This window comes from Crinia signifera, chromosome 9 (genome assembly GCF_055691185.1).
Source record: "Crinia signifera chromosome 9, ASM5569118v1, whole genome shotgun sequence".
NCBI classification, from domain to species: Eukaryota; Metazoa; Chordata; class Amphibia; order Anura; family Myobatrachidae; genus Crinia; species Crinia signifera.
In genome coordinates, this window is record NC_139225.1 from 6,664,280 (window position 1) to 6,689,355 (window position 25,076).

The 25,076-nt window shown below is 45.2% G+C and overlaps 1 protein-coding gene across 2 annotated transcripts in view; it reads left to right on the plus strand.

Moving 5' to 3' along the window:
• LOC146037071 (diacylglycerol kinase eta-like) overlaps window positions 1-25,076 on the plus strand; it is a 130,476-nt gene that overhangs the window by 76,013 nt on the left and 29,387 nt on the right. For both annotated transcript variants that reach the window (XM_083160979.1, XM_083160980.1), the window contains exons 3-8: window positions 5,947-6,057; window positions 6,213-6,293; window positions 8,414-8,518; window positions 8,892-9,024; window positions 20,448-20,554; window positions 23,979-24,104. In XM_083160979.1, coding sequence (XP_083017105.1) covers window positions 5,947-6,057; window positions 6,213-6,293; window positions 8,414-8,518; window positions 8,892-9,024; window positions 20,448-20,554; window positions 23,979-24,104 — 663 coding nt within the window. The remainder of the gene's footprint in view (window positions 1-5,946; window positions 6,058-6,212; window positions 6,294-8,413; window positions 8,519-8,891; window positions 9,025-20,447; window positions 20,555-23,978; window positions 24,105-25,076) is intronic.

A 25,076-nucleotide genomic window follows, 5' to 3' on the forward strand; every position in this document is an offset into this window, starting at 1 on the left:
GCGCCCAAAACGTAGCTACGCCACTGGACAAAATTATTATTTTCTACAAAAATACTTAAAACAGTTGGACTTCAAAGAAAGAACAGAAAGTTGAGCTACAACATATTAATACTTGGAAGCAAGGCCCATGCAGGGTGCAGCCACAGCCAAAAAGCACACAGAACTCTGCACCCACAAGGTGACACTTAGCAGGCAGATTTATTTTTTGTTCCATAAAATTTTACAAGTATTTGAGACTGAGCCACAAGCTCAACCTCTACTGGCAAAGTTATATAGCAATGTAATGAATCAGACTGGTTAAGTGAGACGTGTAGGAAAGAGTGTTCCTTACATTGACTTAGAAGATATAGAAAATAGAACAAAGGGAATTCCTGAAAAACCAAAACTTTTCTACGTGCTTTGAACAGAACCACAACCTTATGGGAGGAGATGCAAAAACTTCAATGAGAAGTGGAATAAAAGCAGTTCATCCAGAAATAACATTTCTCACCTACTGTAGCTGTAGACATGGGAAGCCCCAGTTACCTCCCGGTTAGAGCACTGATGGATGCAAATAGGTTTTTAAGAACAAGTGTAACGCTGAAGTCACATGTTCAAGGTACGGTAGGTTGCAAACAGATATTTGCAAAAAAAAAAATAAGGTGAAATTCTGATGCCACTGTTGCTAAATAAATAACTTACATACGATGAAATGCAAAATAAACATTAAATATAAAACAAAAACCTCAATAGCGACATTGATTTGGAGGTGTACATGTTGCAAGGTGAATGGTATGTCCGAATAAGAAACAAGTTGTAGAGAGATTAGTATCCACGGAGGACAATGCTACAGATCATGGAATTCTCAACATATCTAAACCGATTTTGTTATTAGAGGAACCATTCTACTTTTCTGTGTTTACCTGAACATATTTTAGCTTGCTTTAGCCTGCAGTGAAAACAATGAGTATACATTTATTATCTTAGAATCCAGGTTCATAGGGGTTGATTCAAAATTGACAGCAAGTTGGTTTTGTAAACATATCTGGTGTATTTTTACACTGTGCACTCTGCAGCTGAGCATAAAGTACTGGTGAGACCAGAGGGGGACATTTTTGGAGCAGGTGCAGTTCACCTTGATGTCTAAGGGGCCCACTGCTGCCCCATTACCCTCTTCCTGTCACCCACTGTTTTGCCCTGTCACATTCTGCTTCCCCCTGCCTCTCTCTGTCACCCTCTGCCTCTCCCTGAGCCAGTTGTATCTTCAAAAAGTGATAAAATGAAGAGTAATAAACAAGTAGCTCCTAACAGCGATATCACAGGCTGGGTTTGAAAAATGGCAGGTGGGAACTGATTGGCTGGTTGTTTATCACTCTCCATTGTATCACTTTTTAAAGCTTGATACATCTCCCCCCCGTCACCCACTGCTGTGTTTCATATTGTGAACTTGGCTCACCACCACCCACAAGTTCCGCCGCTGGGTGAGACAGATATGTAACATTTTCCATAGTGGCTGCAGCCGTGTAACTGGGTGGGAAGGCGGAGTTCACATGTACGCACAGGTCATTAAGGGCGTAATGATGGAATTGTGGCTTCTAGAGAGTCGTGTTTAAGCATAAATATACTTCATCCCGATCTTTTTGCACCAAGGATAGCTCTGGTTTAAGTGTGCAAAGATAATGGAGGGTGTGAAACCATGCATACAGATTGGGGCGTTCTGATCAGAGAGGTGCGAATACACACAATACTGTTACCAAACATGGGAGACATTTCTGCCAATTTATGTCCAGCTCTGCACCATAGTTCTAACATCAGCATCATCTTCAACTAGTGTGGGCAACTAAATATACATGATAGATGAAAGGGGAAGATGATGAACTCCAGGTGGAGATCAGCAATGGGGGCATTGTTCCATGTAACAACAATTAAATGTTCAGATATTACAGCTTCCACGGGAATAAGCCTTGCCAGATAGTCCAGAATGCAGACAAGAGAGTCGTGAAATGTTTAAAAAATACCTAGCAGTTGACTTTGAATAAAGGATGAACCTATATCACAGATCAGGCAGAACTGTTACTCCAGTTGTCAACAAGGGGATACTTATTAAATGAAGGAATACTCCAGGCCCAGGAGAAAACAAGTGTCAATTGCATTATAAGCTACAGAGGCAGAATATGTGTAAGCTGCTTATGCTCGCTAAGAGGTGATTTGGTGGAGCCAGCTGTTAGAGTATTTAGGAAATCCAAATGCTCAATGGACAGTTTTATATAAGAAACCGGAGGGTGTATCTGCCTTACAAACAGGGACAGTGGTGCTACAGCAAGGCACATTGAATTCAAACCTGTGATGACACTGGGATGATTTGATGTATACCTGCCACATGTGTTACTGGTGTAGAGCCGTACTTGTCTTGAGATTGGCGTATGGCCATAAATGTACTAGCTTGCCAGTATACTCACACGTGCCTTGCATAATGACAGTATATTCTTACATGTCCCCAGTGGCATAAGTTTGTCCCAGTTGCCTGGAGACAAGATATATAGTGGTCCCCCCCTCCCCCCCCCCACACACACACTCACCTTATATAAATACAGCGGTGTAGCTAGATGCCACGGCGCCTGGAGCAAGGGCATGTTTTGCGCCCCCCCCCCCAATTTGTAGTAGGTGAGGCTCCTGCGCAGGGAAAAGGGGGGCGTGGCCTAACATTACAACATTACACTACACGCCGTAATGCCCATTACACGTTATACCAAACACCGTAATGCCCATTACACGTTATACCAAACACCGTAATGCCCATTACACATTATGCCACACACTGCAATGTCCATTATATATAATACCACACACCGTGATACCCACCACTCTAATGCCAATTACACCTTATGCCATACACCATAATGCTTATTACATATTATACCACACACCATCATGCCCAATACACATTATGCCACACACTGTAATGCCTATTATATATTATGCCACACAAATGCGGCTTACCAAAATGCTTGTTGCCAGGAGTTACATGCTCGATGCCAGGAGTTTCATGCTCGTTGCCATGGGAAATTCATGCTCGTTGCCATTGGGGATCACATGCTCCTTGCCCAGAGGGTTATATGTGTAATACCTCCATAGTAGATACTCCTTTTACAGACTTGTGGGGGTATCACTGCTGTAATAACCCCATTATGGTTGTGGTTGTTACCCCCATTTCCCCCTTGGCAGCAGCAGGGCAGACAGGTATACACTCATATTCACCTAATTACAGGCCAGCAGAAGAAGGAGAGCCCATCCCCTATGTTTGCCAACTCCGAGTTCTTTTATTAAACTAACTGCGGGGCAGGGGGGATAAAGAGGCGAGCCCAGCCCGTATAATGTGTCCTGAATTTGCAGAGTATTGCAGCGGAAGGGGTAACAAGGGCAGAGTGGTGCAATAAAAAGGGCATGTGGAGTCTTACCCTCTGTTGTGATGCATCTGCCCCCTTCGATCTCCAGCTGCTGTGATCTTCAGTGCCGGCCTGGATGCCAAGCACCGCTCCAGGCTGCGCACTTTGTCCAGGGCTGTCCTTCTGCTGCAGACGCCAGGGTGAGGTCCTCCACGGAACTCGGCGGTTTCTTCACTGACTCGCGGTACAGGGAAGTGCAGGGCTGGTGGCGCCCTGCATGTCACCCGGGCCCAGGCACAGCGGTAAATGCTGAGCGGGTGGCCCTGCTTGTCACCCGGCCGACACAGTGGTGAGCCAGGCGGCAGGAGGAGCAGGTAGGGTGGCTGGCGGTGCAGGGCTGGGACGCGATGCAGGCACGGCTCTGGCGCCATTTGATCTTCCGGAGCTGGTGCTCCGCCAGAGCCACCCTCGCTACGCCTCTGTATAAATATAACAAAGATTTTCAGCAGCGAATTGAATCTTTGTTTACAATGAATGTGCACTGCTTCACTGCTGACCTATTGGCTGCATCTGGGAATCGGGGAACTTGGCAGAAGTGGGCAGAAGTGGGCAGTGTGGGGAACATGACTCGGCAATTAAGTAGCCAGTCAGAGGGGGGTTACATCCAGACCGTCCACATTATTCAGCAAGTGGGCAGCCACAGGTGGGTGACGTGTACCTCAAGGAAGTGCCCTTCTACTCCAACATAATGGGCCAAACGGAATAGGGTGTGAGAATCAGAAAGTGAGAGATGTTGGGAGAGTTTTCCCAATTTTTGTAAAGCGCCCATTAATTACATTGGAAAATCAACCTGGTTTTTCAGTGAAAATGATTGCCGCTTTAAAAATATGGGAAAACTCTCCCAACATCTCTCACACCCTATTACATTTGGCCCCAAAATCTGTGTTTCTGGATTCTGGCCCCCTTTCTTATTTAGGTTCCATTACTTGAGTGCTCACCGGATCTCTGTTTAACGGTGTAGACTCAGACTCTCCGATCGCTATGTCGGGTCGCACCTGGGACTTTAAACACAGGCCCTTCACACTGCACAGTATCCCAGGATGCCGTGCGTTCATATGCTTATCGCTCTATTGAAATTGACAGAGGTTACCTCTAAATAGATTACATTGATGTATTACGGAATGATTTGTAGAATTATTTGTGTGACTAATACTAGTTTATTAAATCAAGCTGTCATCAAATTTATTATAGCTTTGTGACAGAAAGTTTGTGAGTGGGCGCGCCAACAACGGGCGTTGCATATATATAGATAACAGTTTCCAGCTAATTAAGCTGTTACATTTTAGCGCACCATTTGCTGTCCAGAATTCTGCAGTATTACCAACATTTTTTTTGTTATTTACCAGCCAACAACATGTTTTTCTCTCCGCTTAATCATTTAGAACTATTGACTCTGCGCCTGATTTACAGATGTACGCAAACCATAGTCATTTTTTGCAGTTGAGAAGTTTACAAACCAGCCAGGTGTGGATTATTAGATAGACGCAGGCTTGCCTACCCTCCCGGAATTGCCGGGAGGCTCCTGAAAATCGGGTCCCCCTCCCGGCCCCCAGGGAAGGTCGGCAATCCTCCCATTTTTGCCTGGCAGCCCCCGTACCCCCCTTTCTTACCGCACTAATTACCATTTTTTTCACGGGTCCGCGGCAGGGGGTGGGACTAAAATGACGCAAATCGCGTCATTTCGTGGCATTTTAGCCCCACCCCCCTACTCGCGGACCTGTGAATCGCGTCATTTGCCTGGATTGGGGGCGGGGCTTTCAGTCATCAGCCCCGCCCCCTGACCTGAAGATCCGGCTGTCCTCTCCGGGCTTCTCCCGGAGAGGCTTCTCAAAAAGTTGTCAAGTATGGATATACGGTGTCTAGATAGACAGTCAATAGGTCGACCCCAAAGGTCAATATGCAAAAGATTGACAGGTCAATGGGGTCAAAAGGTCAACATAAAAAATCTATACATGTGAAAAGGTCAACATGAGTTTATCCCATTTTTCTGTGTCAACAGCGGCAACTGGACCCCAATTAGTGCAACGTGTACTCTTGCGTGGCTCGCTTCTCTCGCCATGCATCGGGGTCGGTGCCTCTATGCTCAGCACACTATTATATTCTCACTATATGCCGACATGGATGGTGGTGTAAGAACAAATCGTTTTAAAAAAAACAACTCATGTTGACCTTTTTACCCTATCAATCCTTTTGACCTATTGAATGTCGGCCATTTGACCCTGTCGCCCTATTGCATTTTGACTTTTTGGGGGTAGACGTATTGATTCTCTATCTGTAGATCTATCAACCGGAACCAAGCAGCCAGTGGGCGTATAGATACATATCAAGTTGGCACAATTGCAGATTTTCCCCGCTACAAACGTACTGTACATCTATGAGTCATGCCCTATGTCAGATGTAGATCTTTGCACCCCGGAAGACATATAGGGGGACTTTTTGAATTCCCTTACCTTGTATTTGATTGAAAGACTCTGATGTTATTTGAAGATGGCATCCAGACTGTGTATTGTGTTATTTGCAGAAAAGCGTGAAGGAAGGAATTCTACTGAAACAGACCAGCTCCTTCCAGAGATGGAAGAGGCGCTATTTCAAGCTCCGAGGGAGAACCTTGTACTACGCCAAGGATTCAAAGGTCTTCATTTTATATTACATTTGAAAAAAGCTTTATTATTGTATTTCTCTTTACACACTAGCAGATAACCCACTGCTCGTTAATGATGCCTACTTCTAGTAATGTTGGTGCATTAAGCATGCCAAGACCATTAAACACTGTACTTCTTTCTGCAGTCTTTGATCTTTGATGAGGTAGACCTTTCTGATGCCAGTGTGGCCGAGACCAGTACCAAGAACATCAACAACAGCTTCACGGTACGAACATATTTATGGTTTAGTAACTCAGTTTTAGCATAGAACCTAATTGCCCCTTCCAAAACTTGCCTGGAGACAAATATTTGCACTCTAGAACACCCACATGCATACAAACCCGGCAATCACTTGGGTACGAAGTGCGATGTGAAAAGGATATAAGGGACATACAACTAGGATATATGTTGCATCACAATCAGAATTGTATATTTCCACAGTGCCACACATTGAGCACGACCATGTGACTGATCTAAAACTCACATTGTAAGCCTATTTCTTTGAATAACCACACCCACAAGCCTTTTAATCCAATCAGCATTTGGATAGGTGCACTGTTATCCTTTAGTACATGACTGTGCATTAATAAAAGTCCTGTGTCTTGCGCAACTAAAAACTCACCACATAACTCCCCCCCCCCCCCCCCCCTCAATTTCTGCACTTTCTGGTCATTTAAACACTCTGTCCTAGGAATCTTGTATTGGCAATATATGAGGGAATTGTCAGCTACATCAATCTGACTACAAAGCAGTAGGAATGACCCTACTATGGTCTCCCAAACACACTTTCCTGTGGCAGCAGTGGCGTAAGTTCGCCCCAGTTGCCCGGAGGCAAGATAAATATTGGTGCCCCCCATATAGCTCAATCAGTAAGGTGTCTGTCTCCAGCAAGACAGGTCATGGGTTTTAATACAGGAATACAGGGTGTGACACTTGCAAAAATGATGTTATGAGGGGGAGTCAGCCACAGAAGCGATATTGATGGCTTTCAATGAACTGATTAAAACTGGCAGGAGAGGAGAGATGCCCCCTTGAGAGCAGGGGCCCAGCGGCAGATGACTCCATTGCCTCCCAGAGTTACGCCTCTGTGTGGCAGATGTATCACATGGTGAAAGGTGCGCTTGCTGTGATAGTACCAGTTTTCGCATGGCATTGCCCAGTGCCATTAAGGGGTCACCATGGGTGAAACAGACCATATTGCAGAGGCACTTGAACCACCATGACACTTCTACATTTTTTCAGGGTGTCATGTGATACCCGACTCCCAATCTGCAGCCAGACAGTGAATGGCTTTTAGCTTGCTGATTGGTGGAGTTATCCACCAATCACAGTGCTGACAGCCATTCAGTGTGGGACCGTAGGAGGGGTAAAAAATTTTTTTTTATGTTTTTCCATGATTGGGTGAGTAGGGCCCCAGTGCATTGCTTAGCCTACAATGCTGGTAAAACAGCCCTACAGTAACTACATACACTGGTCTAACATAGCATGATTCCTTCTGGCCGCTGTTGCTCAGCTATAGCATATACATATACACACACACACACACACACACATCAATTGTAGGTTGGCACCTTGTATGAAGGTCTAGACCAGTGATGGCTAACCTTGACACTCCAGATGCTGTTAAACTACACATCCCAGCATGCCCTGCTACAGTTTTGCAATTTGGCCATGCTAAAACTGATGCAGAGCATGCTGGGATGTGTAGTTCAAGAACAGCTGGAGTGTCAAGGTTAGCCATCACTGGTCTAGACCTATACAATCTTAGCATTACATCACTTTTTGAATCCACTTCTACATCTTGTTGTGTTATATGATCTAGTTCTCTTTTATGTAAAGAATGGATATTTGTTATTGTGTTTTCTCCCTTTTATTTTGCACGGCTTGGGCTGACTTGCCATTGTTATGATACTGAAGACGATTCTATATACATATACAAGAGATCCAGTATCCCTGTGAGACGACACTATACCACGTAGTCTCACTGGATCTCTTGTATATATTGGCTATAACTATATATTTTGCTTAATCACATTTTTTTTTTTTATATTCAGTTATCTTTTTTATCTTTTGCCTTTTAAACCCTTGCTTATTTTCAGTGCATTCTCCGGATAGATTATCTATCAGTATTTCTATATTTAACTCTCGCTCCCCTCCCCCTCCCCATCTCTGTTCCATTATCCTTCCCTGATCAATGCACTTTATAGATTGCGGAACTCACTCTAGGACAGTACAATTCCCAAACTGCGAGATATAGGATGTACAGCGGGCAGTGGAGACAGAGAAAAGTCCAAGCCGTGCAAGGAGATAGATAGATTCAGTCTGACATTCTCGTCCTCTACGCAGGTTATAACTCCGTTCCGCAAGCTCATCTTGTGTGCAGAGAATAGGAAAGAGATGGAAGACTGGATCGGAGCCCTGAAATCCGTCCAGAAGTGGGAGCTAAATGAGGTACGTCGGTTCTCCGTGATAATTCCGTCAGCAGAATACAGGCCTGCAGCCAGCAATGGCGTTATCTTCTGTGCCATGGCTTTCATGAAATGGTTCTGTTGAAGATGAGCTGTTGCCCGTAGCAACTAATAAGAATCTACTTGTTGTTTATTTAGCACCTTCTAGAACACAATAGATACAATCTGATTGACATCTCATCTTCAATAGCACTCCCATCTTAGTAAATAAGCCCCCATCTAAAAAAGCCCGTAGTTTTACCCCCTTGTTATTACTTTTACCCCCTTTACTATGAAATTTGAAATAAAGATTTAATGTTGAAAAAAAAAAGCCCGTAGTGGATATGAGACGTAATAATTGTCATTTTTGCTTCCAGCCCACCCAGTTTAACATGGAACATTTTTCGGGAATGCACAATTGGTACGCTTGTTCACACGCCAGACCCACGTTCTGCAACGTGTGCCGGGAGGCGCTGTCCGGAGTCACTTCCCACGGACTCTCCTGTGAAGGTAATCTATTTACATATTGAAATTACTATTTTTGTGGGGGGGGGGAAAGGAATAAATCGGCGCATTGTGCAAATGAAATCAATATTTTACACATTCCCCCATTATGGAATTAGCAATTATACACTAAGGGGGTTATTCTGGTTCTCTCTCTGAGGCAAATTCCTTCTCAAATGGACAAAACCATGTGCACTACAGGTGGGGCAGATGTAACATGTGCACAGAGAGTTAGATTTGGGTGGGGTTTTACTTCAAGGTGAGATCTATATTGCAGTGTAAAAATAAAGCAGTCAGTAGTTACCCTGCACAGAAACAAAATAACTCACCCAATTCTAAAGGCCCCCATACATTAGGCCGACTTGTCCTAAGGACAAGTCAGACCCAATTCTCCTCCGAGCCGCCCGGCTGCTCCCCGGGAGGCTCAATACAATTTAGGACTTGATGAGCAAATTTTTACATGTGATAAATCGCTTACGATTTATCACATGTAAAACAAATGGGGAGCTGCAGGGCGGTGAGGAGCAGTGGGGCGGGTAGCGGTGATGCCAGTGAGGAGCAGGTGGGGTGCAGCGCCAGTAGTGGGGGCAGGCGGCGGGTGCGGCGAGTGCTGCTGACCTGGCCGGGCATGTGATCATAGTGGGGGCGGGCGGCGGGTGCCGGGTGCGGCGAGTGCTGCTGACCTGGCCGGGCATGTGAACACAAATAGTGGGGGTGGGCGGCGGGTGCCGGGTGCGGCGAGCGCTGATGACCTGGCCGGGTATGCTGTGATCACAAATAGCAGCAGCGGGGACGGGCAGTGCAGTGGCACGGTCATTTGACAGGTATTTTAAAAATCTAATAGCCGCCACTGCACTGCCCGTCCCGCAGCGCTGCTATTTGTGATCACATGCCCGGCCAGGTCAGTGTGTGTACTAGTGCTCAGGGACCCGCTGCCCACCGTGCTGCTCCCGGTCAGTCTGCATGCATATGCCTGTCAGGTGGGCAGGCATATGCATACAGGGAGGTCGGACGTGATCTTATGTGCTGACCGTCCGACCTCCCTGATCCGGTCCGATGCGCACGGGACCGCGCATCGGATCGGATCATATATCACACACCTGCGATTTTGGGGCGATTTCACACAGTTATCGGCCCAAAGTGCCGAAATCGGATGAAATCGTCCCAAAATCGCATAGTGTATGGGGGCCTTAACTCTCTCTGCACATTTTACATCTGCCCCCCTGCAGTGCACATGGTTTTGTCCATCTGAGAAGGAATTTGCCTCTGAGAGTGAACCAGAATTAGGGCCTAAAAGAAGACGGCTAAGATTCCAATCTCTTAAAGTTCGTACACACTGGGGGTCATTCTGGTTGGCTTAGTAAGCAGCCGATGTTCTTTGCTTAGCGAGCCTTGAAACGCTGCCTGCTGGCCGTGCGAATGCCCGCCCCTCCCCCTTTTTTCCAGGCACGTGCGAATGCCCGCCCCCCCTGTTTTCCAGGCGCGTGGGCCCCAAATCATTTGATGGTCGCTGCCCATCAAATTATTTCTCTAGTGCTCGCAAATCTAATTCTGTCTCTGCTGACTTAGATTAGCGGTGTCCTGCTCCGAGAACTAGGTGGACAGCTGACGTCCGGTTACATCAGCCGCTGACCCCAGCAGGCAGGTTGCCGCCTACATTTGCTAACGCCCTCTGCCTGCCTCCTTCATGCCCCTCCCCCAGTAACAGCGCCATGGAGACTATGCAAGTCTCCGAAGGCGCCTGCACAAAAGCCCCGCGCATAAGCAAATACGCGTAGAGCTTCAACATGGGCCCCCCGTGTGAACACACGGGGGACCGATTAGACTAGAATCAGGGCCACTAAGCGAGAAGCATTAACGAGTTGCACGATATTGATATTGTTAACGGTATTATTGTGCAAATCGTCTAGTGTACGCACTATATCTATAACAAAGTGCGCTCCCGCAGGTCATTAAGGACCCCCCCCCCCCTGTCGTCTGTACATGCAGTCAAATTTTAACTATATTGGCAACGACTGCATGGTAAATTTAATAAAATGAGAATTCTATTGAAGATGGGAAGTTTCCCATAGCAACCAATTGGATTCTATCTTCTAGAAGGTGCTAAATAAATATAAATTAGAATGTGATTGGTTGTATGTTCTCAGCGGGTCCGACTAACGACCATTGGACACACATCGCTGATCACACTGGCTCCACAGCACACAGCTTTCGCTGTTGCTGGGCAGAGAAAGCTGTGCAGGGGCAGGCATATTGCAGTGAGCCCTGTCACAACGCTATCTCAGGATGGCGTAATTATCACAGGGCTCACTGCTGGCGTTTTCTTAAAAAAAAAAAAAAAAAAAAATTGGTGAAATTCAGCGAGATCGCTTTTCTTATTATAAGTATGGAAAATGCGATCTGGTTACTAAAAATATGTGAATTAAAGGGATTGGGGCAGTTTTTCACAAAACCTGCTGCAACAGACCTTTATTCGTTTATTGTAGGGGATTCTTAAATAATGACATCCCTCTTCACATTGTTGTAGTAAATAATCAAAAATCAGAGTCCTGGAAATTACAACTAATTTATTTAAAATAATATTATATATGTTTTATTAGGATTTTATGAAATGTACATTGTGATTGTATTTAGAGGATTGTAACATGTGTTGGTATAATTGGCAGTTGCGTGACTATGGAGGGCGTGGGCAGATTTTTGTAGTCTTTTCCAAATGCTAAATCATTGCCATCATCCACTGGCAATACAAATAGTAAAGCAATTATAAGAAGATACATTATACACATTAAGAATGCAGGATTGGACAAGGCAGTGCTAAGTATTAAACTATCCCCCAGCTGGGACTATTTTTTATTATAGGGTAGTCAGTACGACTTGTATAATGGGCAGTACGGAGGGTGTAATGGTTAGCAACGGTCATGGGTTTGATTACCACTATGTCCCTATTTGTGTAGAGTTTGTATTTTTCCCATGATCGCTTGGGTTTCTTTTCAAGTACTCTGGTTTCCGCCAACAATCCAAAAATATAGGCTTCCAACAAAGGTTAACCCCAGTGTTAATGTGTATGCATAAGTAGTTAGCAGAGCTTAAAGTGGTCTGGGAAAGGTGATGGAACTCATTTCCCCTACAACCGAGCGCCTCCCCGCCCCACTAGGAAGAGGCTGGGACATTGCCAGGGATTTTGGTACCCCCTGCAAACTACAAAAATTGTCCTGTACCTCCCATCTGCTGTATAAAATGTGTCCTTCTGTCTGTCTTTCTATACAAATTCACAGTTTACAAGCCAAGATCATGACATTTTACATACGAGCGTATTGAAATACGACCGAGGCAACGTAAAAAATTTAAAATCGAAATTAATTAAGGTTCATTTTTTTTATTCATTAAAAAAACACAATTTTTGTTGTACGCTCATACGTTCCAGCATAACTCGGGAATGACTGCAGCAATTTACACCAGACGTGTTACACATATTACTTACAATCTGGGAACAAACACTGTGGGGGTAAGACACCCCCTAGGGGTGAGGCAGCAGCACAGAGTATTTCAGCATACAGCATAACGCTGGAATGACTGGAGCAATTTGCACCAAACTTCGTACATATATCAATTACAATCTGTGAACAAATACTGTGTGGGTAACACATCCCTAGCACCCCTATGGGTGGGGCAGCAGCACAGAATATATCAGGACATGCATGATATGTCAGTGAGGACAGGGCTGCATGTGACAGGGACAGTGACATGATGTGAGGAGGGGAATGGAGGCAGCAGGAAGCCACAGACTGAGAGTTATGTAGTGGGAGGAGCAGGATCCCCGGCAGCACAGAGTGTATCAGGAGATGAGTGATATGTCAGGGATGACAGGGCTGCATGTGACAGGGGCAGTGACATGATGTGAGGAGGGGAATGGGGGCAGCAGGAAGCCACAGACTGAGAGTTATATAGTGGTAGGAGCAGAGTCCCCAGCAGCACAGAGTATATCAGGAGATGAGTGATGTGTCAGTGAGGACAGGGCTGCATGTGACAGGGGCAGTGACATGATGTGAGGAGGGGAATGGGGGCAGCAGGGAGCCACAGACTGAGAGTTATATAGTGGGAGGAGCAGGATACCCAGCAGCACAGAGTATATCAGGAGATGCATAATGTGCTGCACTTTTTTAATGTAAATTACCAAACAACTAATGTTATTTATACTGTGTGTTTAATATTTAAATTGATTTTTGTAAACAAACATTCTTAAAATCCCGAGCAACGCCAGGTACTCCAGCTAGTACTTTATAAAGGGACAGTGGTCTCTCAAGGAAGGGGTGAGGTCACACAATAGTACACCAAATTCAAATTGTCCCACACAGTAGTACAATCATATTAACATTACACTGCATGTAGTGCCCCTGATTCATATAACACCACATAGTAGTGCTCCTTATTAATGTTATAACACAAATTGTACATATATGCCACACAGTAGTATTGCTTTTACACATAATGCCAACAGAAGTAGTAACCCTTACTCAAAATGTTCACAGTAAGTGTCCTGTATACACATATCTGTCTCTGTCCCTTCAGCAGCTTTACCTCCTCCCTTCTTCAGCGGTGGTGAGGGCATGACATCACATATGCCGTACCAGAAAAGGAAGCCGCTGGGGCAGGCTTTTCTGTTGGAATCATTGTGCAAAGCTGTGGTGGAGTTTCAACTGAGTTCCCCCTACCTATTTCTCAGAGATGCCTCCTGCATAGCTTTTGCATCACTGCTGCGTCTTTGGACTATATGCAAATAGCGTACAATTTAGAATCGGACTCTATCTGTGTAATGGGTTTGGAGATAAAAGACCAATTAGTGCAACGGTAACCAAACCTGTCCTCAAGATCCACCCACAGTTCATGTATTTCAAGCAACCTGTAGATCTATTGTAGGAATGATGCAGCAGGTTTGAAAATGTGACAGGTGACAGTTAGTAATGACTACAGCAGTGCACCAGCTAGGTGATTTGGACCGTTGGTAGATCTCGAGAACCGGTTTGGCCACCCCTGTATTAGTGAATAGTAGAAGTAATGGGGGAAATTTACTAAAGGAAATTTGTAAAAAAAATAGGTGTATTTGTATCCAGAAATACACTTATTTTTGACATTTACTATCCCGAAAATACGGCAATTCGTATTCGTAATGATAGCACATTAATACGACTACGAATTGCCGTATTTTCGGGATAGTAAATGTCAAAAATAAGTGTATTTCTGGATACAAATACACCTTTTTTTTTACAAATTTCCTTTAGTAAATTTCCCCCAATGTATCAAGTGCAGTAGGGAGCACAATCTCACATCTGAGTGGGTAACTAGCCATTTCCTGCAGGGCAGGAATTGATTACCCGCACAGTAATTAATTAATTCAAACAGACAAAACCAGTAGTTTCCTTTTCTGGTATGGCTTATGTGATGTCAAGCCATCGCAAGGTACTACTGCTGTGGGCATTAATTATAAGGGGCACTACTCATGTGGCCATTGTGTTTAAGCAACACTACTGTGTGGCATACATGTATAAGGAGTACTACTGTATAATGTAACATGAATAAGGGGTACTACTGTGTGTCATTACGTGAATAAAAGGCACAAATATGTGGTGTAATATGTGTCAGGGGCACTAAATGTGGTGTCATGTGCTACTGTGTGCAGTCATTCAAATTGTGAGCCCATGTCCCTTCCTTTATAAAGTATGGGAAGTAGGATAGCAATTTTGTTTGCATGGATTACCAAATACCCTGTCACTGGCCTGGGCTTCGCCTTATGGGGGAGGGGAGTGTAGGTGACAGGGGAAACAAGTTCCACCACCTCTCCGGGACCACTTTAATCCCCGCAGGAGGCCATGAAGTTCCTGTCTCTGGCTCAGTTTGTGTTATATTGGATATTAGGAGAAATATGGTTCTTATGTAGGATGTTAATCCTGATTTATATGCAGGGTACAAATATATTCTCACTCCTTAATCTCTGCTGCTTCCTGAGTCGTTGACTTTACATTTCCCTGTCTAGGGATCGTAGCACAATGATGTGACTAGCTTACAATAGCTGCAGTGTAGCCAGCCTGTGCTAGCGCCCTCTACATTTAGGTAGGGAATGGAAAGATGCCAGTGGAGGGAAAGCCACCGATCCTGTGCTGGGAACTATTATTGTATTGGCTTTCTACATATAGACATATATCTGCATAATGTATTATTTCAATTGTTTTAAAATAATATTTCAAACACATCGAGTTGAATTCACTAAAATCAACAGCTATGTCTTCGGTGATTTCATCTGCTGGATTTGAAAGCATGTTTCGTATATAAGGTTATGGGGTTAATTACATTTGTATATGGAACAAACCATGTCTCCATGCCAGGGGAGCGAATACAATAATATTGTTTCTCTGCAGGGTAAATACTGGCTGCTTTTGAGTGTAGCCCACAGATGTTAGACAGCTTTAACTTGACACTGCAATTTAGATTTCAGTTTGAACATACCTCACCGAAATTTAACTCTCTCTGCACATGTACCATCTGCCCCACCTGCACTGCAGCATGGTTTCAACACAATTATGACATTTTTGGTACTTTTATATATTTAGGTATTATAGTGGATGGGGCCTACATGGCATTGGCCTCACCTCATCCACTTCTCATAATATGCACTTGAACATTTTCAGTCCCAGGCCCATTAAGCCCTTGGGGGCCATTTCAGACCTGACCACAGGGCTGCAACCGCCAGCGTCAAATCCCTCCACTGTGCACAGCTGCGAATGGCTTCACGGTTATGTGAAGAAAGGGAAATCCATTCGAATTCACTCATCATGAAATGGGTCCCCGCCCCCACCACACCCCTGTATCTAGACGTACTTGGTACTGCAATGGCCGTGGGGAGATCGGGGCCACTGATGACATCAGCATCCCTCCCTTCCAACAGCAGGGCCGCCATTAGGGTGGTGCTGTGGGTATAGCTGCCCGGGGCCCTGCCTCTCTGAGAGGGAATGACCCGGGCAATTATTTTTGCCCACCGCACCCCCACCACTGCCTCCGCTGTGCTGCCTGCGCTCTCAGTGTGCTGAACGAAGCCCTGCGGAGTCCCGGAGGCTTCTTCACTTCCAGACGCTGATTGGCTCACCAGCCGTGCCGCATTTTAATTGGCTGCCGGCGTCCTGAGGTAAAGAAGCCTGCACTTCTGGAGCAGGGCTTTGTTCAGCCACAGGGTACTGAGCAGGAGGCAGCACAGCGGAAGGGCGTTGGAAAGTGAGGGGGGAGCCGGGCTGTAAGTGAGGGGGGAAGGGGCGGACTAAAAATCAGTCTCGGGCCCCAAAATTCCTAGCGGCAGCCCTGGCCAACAGCTGGGCCCATCTGCGTTTCCTCGGCTGCACTCCCAGAAAACACTGGTGTGCCGCCTACAAATTTCGGCTAGCTGTCAATTATCTTGTGAATGTCATTGCTGGCTTCATTCGCAGGGGAATTTGCAGCCCTGCGATGGGCATGAATTGCCCCCTTGATCTGGCCCTGTATCTAGTAACTTAACGCAATGAATTCATTGTGTGGTGCAATCTTTTCTGAAAACATTTTTCATAGCAGCACTTTTATGACCTGTGGTTCATTTTTATTGGCTGTACAAACTATGGGTGAAATTTAATAGGTTGAGAGATTCCGAAAGTGAGAGATTTGGTAAGATATCTACAGTTTTTTTAAAGCGGCAATCATTTGCACTGCAGAACCAGTTTGATTTTGCAGTGTAAATGATTGCCGCTTTAAAAAAAACTGGAGATTTCTTACCAAATCTCTCACTTTCTGAATCTCTCAACCTATTAAATGTCACCCATTGTCTTATATTCATACTTGCCTACTTTTGAAAACTAGTTTCAGGGAGATTATAGTTGGTAGTAGAATTCTGCACAGTGCTTCATTGAGGAGGGGTGTCATGCTCCACCCAAAGGGCGTGTCTAGTTCAATATATGGAGAGATTGTGAAAATAGATTGTGAATGTGGCACCTAGAAGCGTGGGTGTGTACTGCTACATCTGAGGGGAATCTTGTAAAATTACTTATATCCAAATGTAGATGATCCCCAAAGCAGTTAGGGAAGCGGTACATCTGTCAGACCAGACTTAGGTCTACAGTCCTTAGGTCGCCCCAGAAGGTCGACTGGCCCCAAGGTCGACAGGGTTAAAGGTCGACATGGGTCAAGGTTGACACGATTTAAGGTCGACATGGGCCTAGGTCGACATGAGTTTTTCACTGGTTTTTTTTTTACCCGAATGTCGACACAGTCGACATGGACACCGTCGGCACACTATTTTATTCTCCCACCATGCCCTAGTGGATAGTAGGGCATGAAATACCGCCTGTCGGCACATGTCGGCTCAAAAAACAGTGAAAAACTCATGTCGACCTAATGACTGTTGACCAAAACCCATGTCGACCTTGGCCCCTGTCGACCTTAAGTCATGTCGACCTTGACCCATGTCGACCTTTAACCCTGTCGACCTTGGGGCCAGTCGACCTTCCGGGGTCGACCTAATGACTGTCGACCTAAGTGTGGTCTGACAGATGACCGTTTCCCGCAGTTAGTAAGTTACTATACTTGGTAAAGTGCTGGGAAATGGTGCAGATGATTCAATGTAACTCTATCTATCTCTCATTCCTTTTTCCCCAAAAATGCAACAGTGTAATGTGAAATGAGGGAGAGAAGGAGATTGCTGCTATTTCAGGGAGTCTCCTGCAGAATGCAGGAGGGTAGGTAACTATGGTTATATTCTAATAATAACCAAACACTTACCTATCAGGGATAGCCACCTGACTTCCAGAGCATCTGTAGCTTCTAAATTACTTGTACGTGTTAAAGGGGACTCTGCTGCCATCTGCTGGTTAATGTTATAAATGTTTTTGTATTGTTTTCATTTTTCATGAGTTAGGAAAGAGGAGAAACCGTTGGTACAAGAATTAATGACCACATGAATATTCTTTGTTCCCACTAATTGGCTAAATAAACTTTTATTTATTTTGTATCCAGTTTCTGTAATCGCGTAATCCATCACAATTAAAAAATGTAATCATCTCCAATTTTGGGCGCAATGACTACGTTTGTATTCTTCCAGTAATCGCATAATCCTTCACAATTAGAAGGGTTATTAATAAGCGGCCATATTGTACTATGGCTAGAAGCGTTATTAATCTCCACTTCTTACATACCCATCCGAGGCAGAATTATGATAACTAATAATAACAATCACATAAATGAATATTAAATTGACCGGACCCCCTGCATTTATCGATATTACTGGTTGGTGTTTGTAGCAAATGGTATATGGTGCCCAATCTTGGTGACACCTGAAATGAAATACCCACCCAAATATATGACTGACAGATCGAGAGAGCCCTATAAAGTCAATTATCAGTTTTTGGCATCCTGTAGATTACTACATTATACATAGACCTACAGTATACAGAGCACAGCTTAATAAGCCTGGGTAGATTGTAGAAGGAGACACTTAGAACCATTTATGTCAATGCGCTTACAATTGGTGCACTACTACATTGATGCACATGCCAAGGAAAAAAGAAAATGACGTGTATCACTGGGTTCGTATGATATATTTATACACGCCCCACCGATACACACAAAAATCGGGCGCGCAGTATAACCAAATATTCGATGTAAAGGTAAATAAATCAATTGCTGCTCTCAAAGAGGACCCCAGTGTCACTCAACAAGCTAGTACAGGATAAATATACAAATATTACAGAGAGTGCATATACCACAATTTTTAAATAAAATATACAATTTATTTCAGTACCACACTACGGTATTCATTAAATAAAATGAATACAATGATCACACTATGGGGGCATGCAATCCTCCGCCGCTATTTCCGACCGGGGGAAATAGCGGTGAGGCCCTATTCAATGCGGTCTTTACCGACAGCATTGAAGAGGGATCACGGCGGAACGAGCCCGACTTTAAAAGCTGTCGGGCCTGTTCGATAACGGCAATCCACATCCGTTTACGAGGACACGTCCCATTTTCGCCAATCGGCAGGCGAGACATTGAATCCCGCCTGCCGATTTGCTGTCAGGCAAACCGCAAATGTGTCGGGATGGACCGACAACCGTGATCCGGGACTGCATACCCCATCTAGGCCTAATACACAGCTTAAAAATAGTACTAATAAGTGGCACAGTCTAATTCTCCGCTAAAGGGAATTAATAGTCTTTTTGCAGACACAGATTTTTATATCCAGAGGCAGTTATGTATGCTCACAAATTGGGTATCAATTCTGATTACCACAATTCCCTTTGAAAAAAAATCTGATTTATTCTGGCTGTAATTGGTAGCGACCAGTAATATTTCCCAGTTTATCCGAGTACGGACGAGCTGTGAATGTTAAACAGCAGTTTAGCTGTTAGCATTACCGCCTCACAGCACTGAGGTCATGGGTTCTATCCCCACCATGTGTTATATATACGGGGCAGTACGGACGGTGTAATGGTTAGCATTACTGCCTCACAGCACTAAGGTCATGAGTTCTATCCCCACCATAGTACGGATGGTGTAATGGTTACATTACTGCCTCACAGCACTGAGGTCATGGGTTCTATCCCCACCATGTGTTATATATACGGGGCAGCACGGACGGTGTAATGGTTACATTACTGCCTCACAGCACTGAGGTCATGGGTTCTATCCCCACCATGTGTTATATATACGGGGCAGCACGGATGGTGTAATGGTTAGTATTACTGCCTCACAGCACTGAGGTCATGGGTTCTATCCCCACCATGTGTTATATATATGGGGCAGTACGGACGGTGTAATGGTTAGCATTACCACCTCACAGCACTGAGGTCATGGGTTCTATTCCCACCATGGCTCTAGCTGTGTGGAGTTTGTATATTCTCCCTGTACTTACGTGGGTTTCCTCCGGGTACTCCGGTTTCCTCCCACAATCCAAAAATATACTGTTAGGTTCCCTACAAATTACTGATGTGAATGTTCAACTATTCTCTGTACAGCGCCGCAGAATATGTGTGTGCTCTATAAATAACTGGTAATAAATAGAAATAAATTAAATTACTTTAAAAATAAGAAATGACAATCATTTTTCTTTTTACTTAGTAATTTTTTTATTATTTTTGACAATATTTTATTTTTTGATGGCAACACTGAGACATTTGCTCTACTAGTTGCTGTTAATGTTGATATCAGTACTTGCCATGCATGTTCATTAAGCCAATAATAGTTTTTATTAATGAATTTTATATTTCTGATAAGGTTTTTGTTTTATCAATGCCTTTCAATAGATATAGTTGTACTTCATAGGGATCATGCCGGTGTAATTTGTCAAAATGTGTAAATACCCCATCGTACCAAATCGTAACCCTCGGTGATTGCATACTTTGTGTTCTCTTCTCTAGTTTGCAAGTTCAAAGCTCACAAGCGCTGCGCAGTGAGAGCCATAAATAATTGCAAATGGACCACCCTGGCGTCTGTGGCCAATGACATCATAGAGGATGAGGATGGGGTAAGTGCATGAACCTGTACGCGCCTTATTTATTTTATAATATTGTTGTGGCCTTAACCCTTCGACTGCCAACATCTCTGTGAGAGATGTCCAAGATATCCGCTAAAAAAGCCAGCGCCGCTCACATTTGTTATATAAGTTCAAATAAAAAAATGATTGTGTCAAAAAGATTATAATTCATAATGATGAATAAATATGTTTGTCCATTTTCTCACCTATGTTGACAAATTCACTTGACACTTAAAGGGTTAAAGTCATATATCCGGTCAGAGTATATAAAATACTACAGGAATAGCCGCCATATGTTAGTCTCCTGACTGTACAGACTACTAACCTATAGGAAGTTACCATGAATTGGTCACCGAGTATTACAATTAGAATACATGTGGATGACTGATATTCCCGCTATTGTGGTTCCAGCAGTCAGAATGCAGATGCCGGCATACCGGTGGACGGGAACGCCCAGCATTTTATGACCTTCCCCTAGGAATGCAGAGGGGCCGATGCCAGCCGGGGGGGGGGGGGGGGGGCGGGCGGCTAACGTCACTGGACATCAGTGCCCACCTCCTCTTGGGTGGTCACCGAAGGAAATAAAAGTCAGTTTAGACTGACTTCTATTTCCGAAAGGGGAGAAAAACCATTTGATGGATGGCGATCATTGAACGATTTTTCTCCCCTTCGGCCACATTCGAGGGGATGTGTTTGTGTAAATCCCTTTGCATGTAACCGAGGGGATTTGGGGGGTGGGGGGCAGGCGTTCGGGCGGGCAGCGTTAAGATAAGCTGCTTAGCGAGCGGTATTGAATCACCTCCGTAGACCCTGCTCCTGCTAAATTAGATCCCACTCCTGAACTTAGACCCCACTGCTGCTAAAATAGACCCTGCTCCTGCTAACATAGACCCCTCTCCTGCTAACATAGACCCTGCTCCTGCTAACATAGACCCCTCTCCTGCTAACATAGACCCTGCTCCTGCTAACATAGACCCCTCTCCTGCTAACATAGACCCCGCTCCTGCTAACATAGACCCCTCTCCTGCTAACATAGACCCTGCTCCTGCTAACATAGACCCTGCTCCTGCTAACATAGACTCCACTGCTACTAACATAGACCCTGCTCATGCTAACATAGACCCCGCTCCTGCTAACATAGACCCCGCTCCTGCTAACATAGACCCCGCTCCTGCTAACATAGACCCTGCTCCTGCTAACATAGACCCTGCTCCTGCTAACATAGACTCCACTGCTACTAACATAGACCCTGCTCATGCTAACATAGACCCCGCTCCTGCTAACATAGACCCTGCTCCTGCTAACATAGACCCCTCTCCTGCTAACATAGACCCTGCTCCTGCTAACATAGACCCCTCTCCTGCTAACATAGACCCTGCTCCTGCTAACATAGACTCCACTGCTGCTAACATAGACCCCACTCCTGCTTACATAGACCCCGCTCCTGCTAACATAGACCCCGCTCCTGCTTACATAGACCCTGCTCCTGCTAACATAGACCCTGCTCCTGCTAACATAGACCCCTCTCCTGCTAACATAGACCCCACTCCTGCTAACATAGACCCCGCTCCTGCTAACATAGACCCTGCTCCTGCTAACATAGACCCTGCTCCTGCTAACATAGACTCCACTGCTACTAACATAGACCCTGCTCATGCTAACATAGACCCCGCTCCTGCTAACATAGACCCCGCTCCTGCTAACATAGACCCTGCTCCTGCTAACATAGACCCTGCTCCTGCTAACATAGACTCCACTGCTACTAACATAGACCCTGCTCATGCTAACATAGACCCCGCTCCTGCTAACATAGACCCTGCTCCTGCTAACATAGACCCCTCTCCTGCTAACATAGACCCTGCTCCTGCTAACATAGACCCCTCTCCTGCTAACATAGACCCTGCTCCTGCTAACATAGACTCCACTGCTGCTAACATAGACCCCACTCCTGCTTACATAGACCCCGCTCCTGCTAACATAGACCCCGCTCCTGCTTACATAGACCCTGCTCCTGCTAACATAGACCCTGCTCCTGCTAACATAGACCCCTCTCCTGCTAACATAGACCCCTCTCCTGCTAACATAGACCCTGCTCCTGCTAACATAGACTCCACTGCTACTAACATAGACCCTGCTCCTGCTAACATAGACCCCGCTCCTGCTTACATAGACCCTGCTCCTGCTAACATAGACCCTGCTCCTGCTAACATAGACTCCACTGCTGCTAACATAGACCCCGCTCCTGCTTACATAGACCCTGCTCCTGCTAACATAGACCCCTCTCCTGCTAACATAGACCCCTCTCCTGCTAACATAGACCCTGCTCCTGCTAACATAGACTCCACTGCTACTAACATAGACCCTGCTCCTGCTAACATAGACCCCGCTCCTGCTTACATAGACCCTGCTCCTGCTAACATAGACCCCTCTCCTGCTAACATAGACCCCTCTCCTGCTAACATAGACCCTGCTCCTGCTAACATAGACCCCTCTCCTGCTAACATAGACCCTGCTCCTGCTAACATAGACTCCACTGCTGCTAACATAGACCCCACTCCTGCTTACATAGACCCCGCTCCTGCTAACATAGACCCCGCTCCTGCTTACATAGACCCTGCTCCTGCTAACATAGACCCCTCTCCTGCTAACATAGACCCCTCTCCTGCTAACATAGACCCTGCTCCTGCTAACATAGACCCCTCTCCTGCTAACATAGACCCTGCTCCTGCTAACATAGACTCCACTGCTGCTAACATAGACTCCACTGCTGCTAACATAGACCCCGCTCCTGCTAACATAGACCCCGCTTCTGCTTACATAGACCCTGCTCCTGCTTACATAGACCCCGCTCCTGCTAACATAGACCCTGCTCCTGCTAACATAGACCCCGCTCCTGCTAACATAGACCCCGCTCCTGCTAACATAGACCCTGCTCCTGCTAACATAGACCCCCCTCCTGCTAACATAGACCCCGCTCCTGCTTACATAGACCCCGCTCCTGCTAACATAGACCCCGCTTCTGCTAACATAGACCCCGCTCCTGCTACTATAGACCCCGCTCCTGCTAGTTCCGGTCTTCTCTGACAAACCCTGTTTATGTCTGATTCTTTGATTGGTGAATTACTAGGTTTTACACACCTAGCGGTGCAGAATGCCTTTTTTCTTATTTCTTTGAAACATTTTTATACTAGGTTGTTGTATATACAGTACATGAAACAGACTCCATTCAGCAATCCTACCTGGCCCATCCCATGACAATGTTTTTTCTCATTGACCGCTAAAAAAGAATGAATTGTAATGTCAGGTTACTTTATTTTTCTCAATGTCACTGATGATTTGTTTCAGCCTTTAAATATTCGTTGACACCACAGCAGGTTGCTCAGTATCACTGTACACATATTATGCTTTAATTTAGGTGACGATGCCTCACCAGTGGTTGGAAGGAAACCTGCCAGTCAGTGCTAAATGTGCTGTCTGCGATAAAACATGTGGAAGCGTCCGGAGACTGCAGGACTGGAGATGTCTGTGGTGCAAAGCTATAGTACGTTATTGTGAATCATAACGTTATTATACTAATCAGAGTAAGATATTAAAGGCAGCGCTGAGATAGCTGTAGAAATGGCAAATGTATGCAATGAAACACGTTAGCTCACCCTCCTGTAATGACATGCATCAGTATCACCCACCTGTAATGAAACGCTCCAGTTATCACCCACCAGCAATGAAACGCGTCAGTTATCACCCACCTGTAATGAAACACGTCAGTTATCACCCACCAGCAATGAAACGCGTCAGCTATCACCCACCTGTAATGAAACACGTCAGTTATCACCCACCTGTAATGAAACACGTCAGTTATCACCCACCTGTAATGAAACACTTCAGTTATCACCCACCTGTAATGAAACGCGTCAGCTATGACCCACCTGTAATGAAACATGTCAGTTATCATCCACCTGTAATGAAACATGTCAGTTATCACCTACCTGTAATGAAACATGTCAGTTATCACCTACCTGTAATGAAACACGTCAGTTATCACCCACCTGTAATGAAACACGTCAGTTATCACCCACCTGTAATGAAACGCGTCAGTTATCACCCAGCGCTGCTCCAAGCACTGCCTCCCCCAATAGTGTGAACAGGAAATATCTCGACCTGATTAACCCGTTCACACCGCAAAGCAATGCAGCAACGAACTGGTAAGAACCCTTCTTTTTTACCGGTTCGTTTTGCCATGTTGCTACCGGTTTGCTGGACCTGGTAACCCCTTTCACATTGCACCAATTACCTTGTCAAACCAGCAAGAAACCGGCATGAACCCGGTAATTATGTGCAATGTGAAAGGGGTATAAGGTAGTTAGCAAAGTGATAGTATAATATGATATACATAGTGGCCTGTATGGTAAACCGCGCTAGTTTTATTATGCGTTTTCCGGATAGGTATGTAACATCAATGAATGTGAAGAAGAGAAGATGAAGGTGAAGCTTAGAATTACATGCTGTCTATGTC